The 7,995-nt window shown below is 42.3% G+C and overlaps 1 protein-coding gene across 1 annotated transcript; it reads right to left on the reverse strand.

The window, feature by feature from the left end:
- Positions 1-629: 629 nt before the first annotated feature.
- On the reverse strand, positions 630-7,665 carry RSPH1 (radial spoke head component 1). Its single transcript, XM_027645959.1, has 9 exons — positions 7,531-7,665; positions 7,181-7,294; positions 6,962-7,067; positions 5,692-5,782; positions 5,288-5,423; positions 4,914-4,985; positions 3,104-3,287; positions 2,568-2,708; positions 630-813 (listed from the first exon to the last, which is right to left on the reverse strand). Exons 1-9 carry the CDS (start codon positions 7,588-7,590, stop codon positions 791-793), a joined length of 927 nt encoding a protein of 308 aa, XP_027501760.1. The 5' UTR covers positions 7,591-7,665; the 3' UTR covers positions 630-790.
- Between the last annotated feature and the right edge of the window lie 330 nt (positions 7,666-7,995).

The raw sequence follows: 7,995 nt of genomic DNA on the forward strand, positions 1-7,995 counted from the left end.
AGGATTTGAGTGTGGCACAGTGTTGGGAATTTGTTACAGAGCCACTTCCTCACCCTCCTCACCCAACAGTGTCCTTGAAACAGCTTAAGGAGGGCACATGGTAAAGAAGGAACTTGAAACTGAGATGCAACACACAAAAACCAAACCAAAACAAAGTAACCGGAAACAAACAAACCAACCAACCAACCAAAGTTATAGTATACAGAAAACAGAAGCAAAAACAGACTAGAAAGGAAAAATTTGAAAATGCTGCATCATTGTGTGAGGATAAAAAAAAATTCAGCTTGAGTTCAAAGTGGCAAGGGGAAATTTAGGGCAAAGAGCTTCTACAGATGGATCAACAGCAGCCAAATAAACAAGGAAAATGGAGGCCTGTAATGGTGGCCAAGGGACAGGGAAAACAGAGAGAGCTGGGAAGCCCAGCACTGCCTTTGTCTTCACAAGCAAGGCCCCCAAGGTTCTGTGCCCAGAGGCAGCTTCAACAGAGAACAACTGCAAAGAGTGGGAGAAGATTAAGTTGTGAGGACACAGAATCCAGAATAATTCTGCACTGAATTCTACAACTTACTACCTGGAATAAGGGAAGTTCTTGTGAGACTCTGAGATTATAAAAGATCCAAAGGTGTACATTCCAGACAGAACCATGACAGAAATGTTTATTCAATGTATTAACTCAAGCTCTTAGGAATAACAATATTGCAGGTTTACCACACTAAATTATTTACTTTGAAATTTCCTTTTTTCTGGAACTTTGCCTTCAGTTGTATCCAATTATTCGGTTTCCTCTCATTCAGCCTCCTAAATCAGTAGTTTCTGTGGAGGTGAAGGAAAGACAGAGCATAGAGATGCATTATAAAACACTGGAAAGCAATCCCAGCAACCTAAAACAGAACTTCAAGACTGCTGTCTACCTCAGTCCTCCTTACCCACTGCCTTTCAATGCCAACACTTGAATTTAACTGTTTTACATTGTTTGTCAGCTGGCAGACAGACTCAGTACACACACACTGACTGCCAGCCAGCCCATATGTAACTCTGGAATAGCCAAAGGATGTCTCCTACTTAGATGATACCAGAGGGAATGTGGAGCAAGAAGGATAGAATTTCTGTGTCGTCCTAAAATCATGGTAGTGGGGCAGGGAATACAAGGCTGCAAGAAAACAGATTTTGTTACATCTGCTCTTCACAGGATCCATATTTTCTTCATATCTTTTCCTCTTCCTGTAACTTCATCTTGCTAAACACAAAGACAAGGGGAACAATATGTTGCCTAAAATAATTATAGATGGAGACCTACACTGAAAAATGGATATAATCATCCAATTCCTTGATTCTGGACATATGTCACATCACCATATTTTCAGGCACTGGTATCAGCCTCTGTGCTGTATCTGACAGATACCTGGGTTCATTTGTTACTAAAAAGAGTCCCTACAAAAACCAGTGGGGAAACCAGAACTGCTTTGTTGTGGTAGGCCAGAAAAAATTCATTAGAATCAAGCTCAATGCAAATGGTTCTTTGAGCTCAATGGTCTTTGAGAGAAACCAGGCTCAGTGCATCTTGCCAAATCCAAAGCACAGCTATGCAGGAAACCTGCTGAGATTTCTGCTGGATCTGATCCAAGCCCAGGGATCCTGTAAGATGTCAGTCCCACACACCAGGTCAGCCAGCTGGTTGCTCTGCCCTGAAGCAGGAGAGCACCTTCAGAGATGAACACTGAGTGCAAATAAACTATGAAAACTGCAAGAGCTGACCTAAACGTTTTGTGTACACCCCCAGGCATTCTCAAATGGTTCAACAGACTTTCTGACCCCCATGGACAGTGCTTGGCTTTGGTTTATTGTAAAAGGGACTGATTACAAATGGATAAAATTACCTGATGTTTTCAGACATCATATCATTTACATGCAAGCTTGTAAACTTTAACACTTAATAAAATAAAATCAACACAGTTGGGTGGAGACCTACAAGCTAAATATGATTAAACACAGAAGCATCTTTTTGCTGCTTCTTAATAACTGTGTATTTAAAACAGGCATCTGAATGGCCTGGAAGAAAACCTGACCTTCTGAATTTTTAGGAGAAACAAATCAACCAGAGAGACTGACCAAACCCTAATACATATCAATACCTAAAATTTGTTTCTTCAGAGTTATTTTGACTGCTTTTTAGCTTCACTTGAGAGAATAATAATACACAGTTTCATTCATGAGAGAAAAGTGGAGTCCTCAAAACTTCCCAAACTTCACAGTCTGATATCATCTCTCTCGTTTTTGCATAAAAAAACCCCAGTTTGGAAATGTAATCTCCTACAAATTCAGCTCTGCAAGTGATGTCAACTGTACATGCATAGATAATGCTGCACAGAAGTGTCACTTTTAATTTGTGCTGTGGCAGTAAATGATCCTGACTACTCATAGTTTATCTCTCTAGAGGACTGTCCCTCTTATCAAAGGCAGAGATTCCCGTGGTCTCTCAGCAGCAGCAGGAGTTCACCTGATTGACCTGCATCATTTCAAACCCTGGCTGCTAATTAAACAACGAGCACACGTGCCCCAGTCCTCACCTTGATCCTCCCGAAGTTCGTTTGCTTCCTCCTCTCTTCTTCCCTCACCTTCCTCTCCTGCATCCCCTGCTGGGCTCAAACCTTCACTGGGTTCATGAGCAGAGGGCTCAACATCCCCACCCTCAGCAGACTCCTCAGTGACTGAAATATGAGAAATTAGAAATACCAAAGAAAACAAATGGTACACATTTGCACTCAGCCTTTGCTTTCATGCAGCAGCTACAAACTCTTAACTGAAGGCTGCAGTTGTTACTCACATCAGAAATCCCACACAATCTTCTCTAAGGGTTTGTGATCAAGCTTGTATAGACTAAAATGACTCACAGTTGTATCTCATTATGCTACATCAGATGAAACAGATCTATACACGTTGTGCAGTTTAGGAACAGAGTTGGCAGTTCCAAACATCCAATACATGGAAAATCATAGGAAAGACAAACCAAAACAAAGCAAAACACAAAAACCTTAACACCACCACTTGATATTAAACCCGAAAAACCAGAGCACAGAGTTTCCAGATGTCCAGCAGAACAAACCTGCAACTGGTGGCATTTCCTCCTCTCCAGTTTCTGCTGCTGCTGCCTCGAGGGAGGCTTCTCTGGGAGACGAGGGCTTTTCATCCTTGGGAGTCCAGGATGTTAATTTGGTAATTTCTATTGCTTTCCATGTTGGTTCAACAGGTAATGGGACTTCCTCCTCTTCTTCTTCTTCTCCTTTTTCCTAGAAGAGAATTCAAGAAATCCAGTACCTCATCCTACGGATATTAGGGGAGTAACTAAGGTGATGGTTTTGTGTACTAAAACCTCCTTATTTGGGTTGAAAATGGCAACACCTTTTAAAGTAATTTTTACAGGTGGAGGAACTTCAGCAGCCACAAATCTTGGACAAGAACCACACTTAGAACCTTGATGAAGTCAGTTGACCATTACTAGTGATTGACACTTTGCAGTTTGCCTTCTTTAAGGCAAAATTTTATCTCTCCCTTAAACAGAATGGCTGGGAGGGGCCTGTTAACTATGGCTCCTCCTCAGTGCCTGCAAAGGAGACCTGATGCTCTGCCTGGTAGATGCTGCCCTGTCTGTCTCACACAGGAACAGAAACAAAAAACAGCTGTTTCTGCCTCAATCTTTGCCTAGGGAAGCCCTCTGAAACAATCCAGGAAGCAATAAAGTACTGCACAAAAGCATATGGGTTTGAAATTTTTAATTCAAAAAATCATGTTTGATTTTATCCAAATATGAAAAGTCTTATAATGGAATCATTATCTGTATTCCCACCTAATTTTTTTAAATTTTTTTTAAAATGCACTTTGGTTTGCAACTACTTCAACTAAAGCAAAGGGGTAAAATTTAATCTTACTTTAGTGGCAGCACTGTCCATTGCTTTACACATCTAATCCAACAATTCCCAACTGAACTGAGAATACCACATACACATCATTTTGGGTACTCCTGTGAATCTGATACTTAATTTGGGGATCTCTTGCTTTTAGCCAAAGAAGGCAAAACAGTCTCCAAGCTTTGCAAATCTCTATCACTATTGACAGGAGTTTGATAATTATTATTTTATCCTTAAGAAATAATTGCTGAATCAGAGAATTTTCAAAGAGTGTGTAAGGGGAACTAATGTGTCAGCCAACAGAGGTAGCAAACTCTAAACTAAAATGGGGCATATTATCTTGAAATCAAAACAGTAATATTAAGACATATTTCTTATTTCTATAGCTATTTTGAACCATATTAATCAGAAATGTTTCAAAACATTCACGCATGAAGGAGAAGGAAAAACAGGCCCTGAACCCAGCTGCTCCCTACAATTATTAGAAGCTGTGGATATTATGCTCCTAACAGGACCAAGACAAAAATACTTCAAAAACATGAATCTGCTGGAAATTACCATTTGTATGCATAGCACCAAGCAGCTCAGAAATACAAGGAGAAATACTTTTCCCTGTTTTCTGGTTTTCAGAACAAAGTGTAATGTACACAGGCTAAATGTACAGACACATCTACGTTCTTCTGTGGTTTGAGCCTTCAAATGTTTTGGGAAGGTCCTGATTCTCCTAAACTTTAAGAATAAATGATTCGTGTCTGCAAGCACTGCAAAATCACACCTTGTACTTGTCAAAGCTTTCACAGTAGAGAAGGTAAAGGAAAAAGCAAAATGAAAAACCTCAGTTCTTAAGAATGCACAAGTTTCCACCGTTCTTTGGCTGGTAAGACCTACTTCAACATCAGTGTCTACAGGGCATTTTGTAGATTACTCAACTACAGATTTGATTTACTGAGTTCTCTAATACTCAGAGAATATCAGGGAAACATTAATCTGAAGCACTGTCTCTTTTACCTGCTCCAATTGTATGTATTCACCGTGCTGTTCACATCCAAAATCAAAGACGTACTTGCCACGACCTGAAGGCTGCATAAAGATACAAAAACATCAGCAGAACCAAACAGTTCATTCTAGGCACAGAAATGTATAATAACCTTTACTACAAAATCCACACAATAGTCAATAGCATTATAGCTTGGGAGCAAAGTTGCAGAGAAACTTGGCATTGTGTCCTACAGGTTAATTCAGTTTTACATGTTACACGTATGGCACAGGAAATAACACAGAAGATCAGGAACCTGGCTTCTTATTTTAAGTGGAAACAGATCATATTAAGGCAATTCTATGCGAACTGTTCACAGGAATAGGTAGTTTTGCTGCACACTTACCTTTCCATTGAAAAACCTGCCTATAAACCTATGGTTTAGGTGGATAATTTCAGCTGGTCCTTCCTGGATTCCATTTACCCAACGACCAACATACTTAGATCCTGAGTCTTTATAGACATATATGCCTTGCCCATGCCTACAGAGAAAAACATAATTTTGCTTTATATCACTGCATACTAAGAATTAAGGATTGCTATTGTTTTTAAGGTATGAAGTTGTTATTTTTAAGGTATTAAAACTGTATTAATTAAGCAGCTGAAATTACTCAAGCTGGACTAAATTGCAAGGTCACCCCTGGACTTGATTTGCTGCAGTCAGACGTGGTTTGAAAATAATCTTTGCTTTTTAATGCCATTGGGTGACTTGAAAAGCACAGAGAATGAAATTCTAAGAATGAAACAAACCTCTTGTGGTTAAACCACTCTCCAGTGTAGGTGTCTCCATTTGCATACATATATTCTCCATGGCCCTGTCTCTGGTCGTCCACCCAGTCTCCTTTGGTGACAAGAGGACACAAACAGTGTGAGATGTGGTTTATTTCCTGCTGTGATATAGTGGTCAGTTGGTAAAGTCATCATACAATTATTAGAGAAGGAAAAGAAAGCTATGACACCACTGTGGTTCCTTACTATTCCTTACGCCCCCCCTTACTCTAAACCCTTCCTCTTTTCTCATCAGTCTGTCACATATATTCATGCTGCTGCCTGACCTCCATTTCCCTTTGTCTATCATGGTCTGTCTCCATTATCACTCTCCATTATCATTATGAACACAGGAGGCCCTGTAACAACCTGCCCCTACATTTAACTGGGTAATGTAGTGCAATTGCAGTAGACAATGTGACATTTCCACACAAATTTAAAGGGTAATTACTTTAATTTGACTCATTTGCTGAAGTTGTCCTGTCAGACAGGGGGCACATACACTCAAAAGGATGCTAGACTGTGTGTCTTAATTATTCTTCTATTCAAATTTAATATTATTAAATAAAAAAAAAAGTAAAAATCACAGCTGCATACGCTCATGCAAGGCAAGATTGGGCTGCTCTTTTTGCTCTCAGCTTCTAGCTCTCATAACAGGAATATTTTTTCTTGTCTAGCTTAGAAAAAAAGGGGGGAAATACTGTCTCTTGAACCTCAACTGATATTCAGTTTCTCAGGTACACTCCTGCAAGCAAGGAAACAATGTGATTTTAAACTACTTCAAACTTCAGAGACATCCCAATCCCTGAGTAAAGGCTCTAATAAACAGAATATTTTTTAAGGATGGACCTTATAGAGTCCTAAAATACTTTACACTGAACACATCTGTGGTTCAAATTATCACCCAGAAATAAGGAACTATGCTCTCTGCTATGAGGACTGCACTTATTTGCAAAAGATACTCAATATTTCTCAGGACTTGGAACACCTCACTTCACAGGAGGATATGAAAAGAATAAACCACTAATAAATGTCATACTTATCACAATAACATATCCTAAATCCCCATAAATAAACCCCAAACTTCTCAGAGCCATTACTAAAGAAGGAATGAAAGGAACACATCTTGTAGCAAATACACCATCGTAAAGTAAGACATTCTCCAATTCACTATCTCTGTGCAATTAGGGGAGGAGGGGTGAATGTGTCCTTGCGGTAACAGAAATCCTTGCAACTGTGCTCAGTGTTTTACCTGAATATTTTGATCCATCTGGATAAAAAAAGATACCCTTGCCATGCTTTTTGTTTTGAAGGTAGTTTCCAGTGTAGAGAGCACCGCTCTTAAACCTGTAGGTCCCCTGGAACACATTTGACACAGACAAAAAACTTCTCAGCGCTCACTCTTGTTTCAGTCCAGTGCCCAAACTCCCACCACGGGGGAACGCAGCCGCAACCAGTGCCAGTGTCTTACTCGGCCGCTCCTCAAACCACGTTCGTATTCCCCCTCGTACGTGTCTCCGTTGGGCAGCCGAGCTTTCCCATAGCCGTGCCGCTCCCCTTCGGCGTTGCGATCGCCGTCGTATTCCTGCTCAAACGCGGGAAGAGAATGGGTGAGAGGGCTGGACCGGACTGAGTCCGACAGAAGGAAATAGGTGTGTGAGGAAAGCTGCCCCAGCCCGGCTCAGGCTGCGGTGCCGCGGGAGCGCTGCGGGCGCGGCCCGCCCGGCCCCTTTGCCGCCGCTTGTTCCCTTTCCCGCAGCCCCGGCCCGCGGCGCTGGAGCCGCTCCCGCCCGCTTTCCCCCCGGCCCCGTCCCGGCGGACCCCCACGCCGGCCTCGCCCTCCCCGGCCTCGTCCTGCTCCTCGGAGCCCAGGTCCGACATGGCCGCGAGTCGCCGTCGCTGTGACAACCGGAGCCACCCGCGGGGCCGAGCGCGGCCGGGCCGCCCCTCACGGCTGGGCCGCGCCTGGAGACCCCGGAGCCCGGCAGGGGGACTGGGTCTAGTCCAGGGAAAAAAAACCAAAAACACTGAGAGGGGATCTCATCCATACATTTAAATATCCCCAAGGGATATTTAAAGGTGCCAGGCTCTTCTCGGTGGTGCCCAGCGACAGCACGAGGAGCAATGGCCATAAACTAAAACACAAGAAGCCCCTCCTCAACACGAGGGAGAACATTAGGAATGGTCTTATGCGGGAAATTCTCTGTATTCTGACTTTTTTCGAAGCCCCTTCACTCAGTTGGCCTCGGCAGTGACCTACATAACTCCTGTGGCCAAGTTCAGCCA

Source organism: Corapipo altera, unplaced genomic scaffold, assembly GCF_003945725.1.
Source record: "Corapipo altera isolate COAL_440 unplaced genomic scaffold, ASM394572v1 0, whole genome shotgun sequence".
Taxonomy (NCBI): domain Eukaryota; kingdom Metazoa; phylum Chordata; class Aves; order Passeriformes; family Pipridae; genus Corapipo; species Corapipo altera.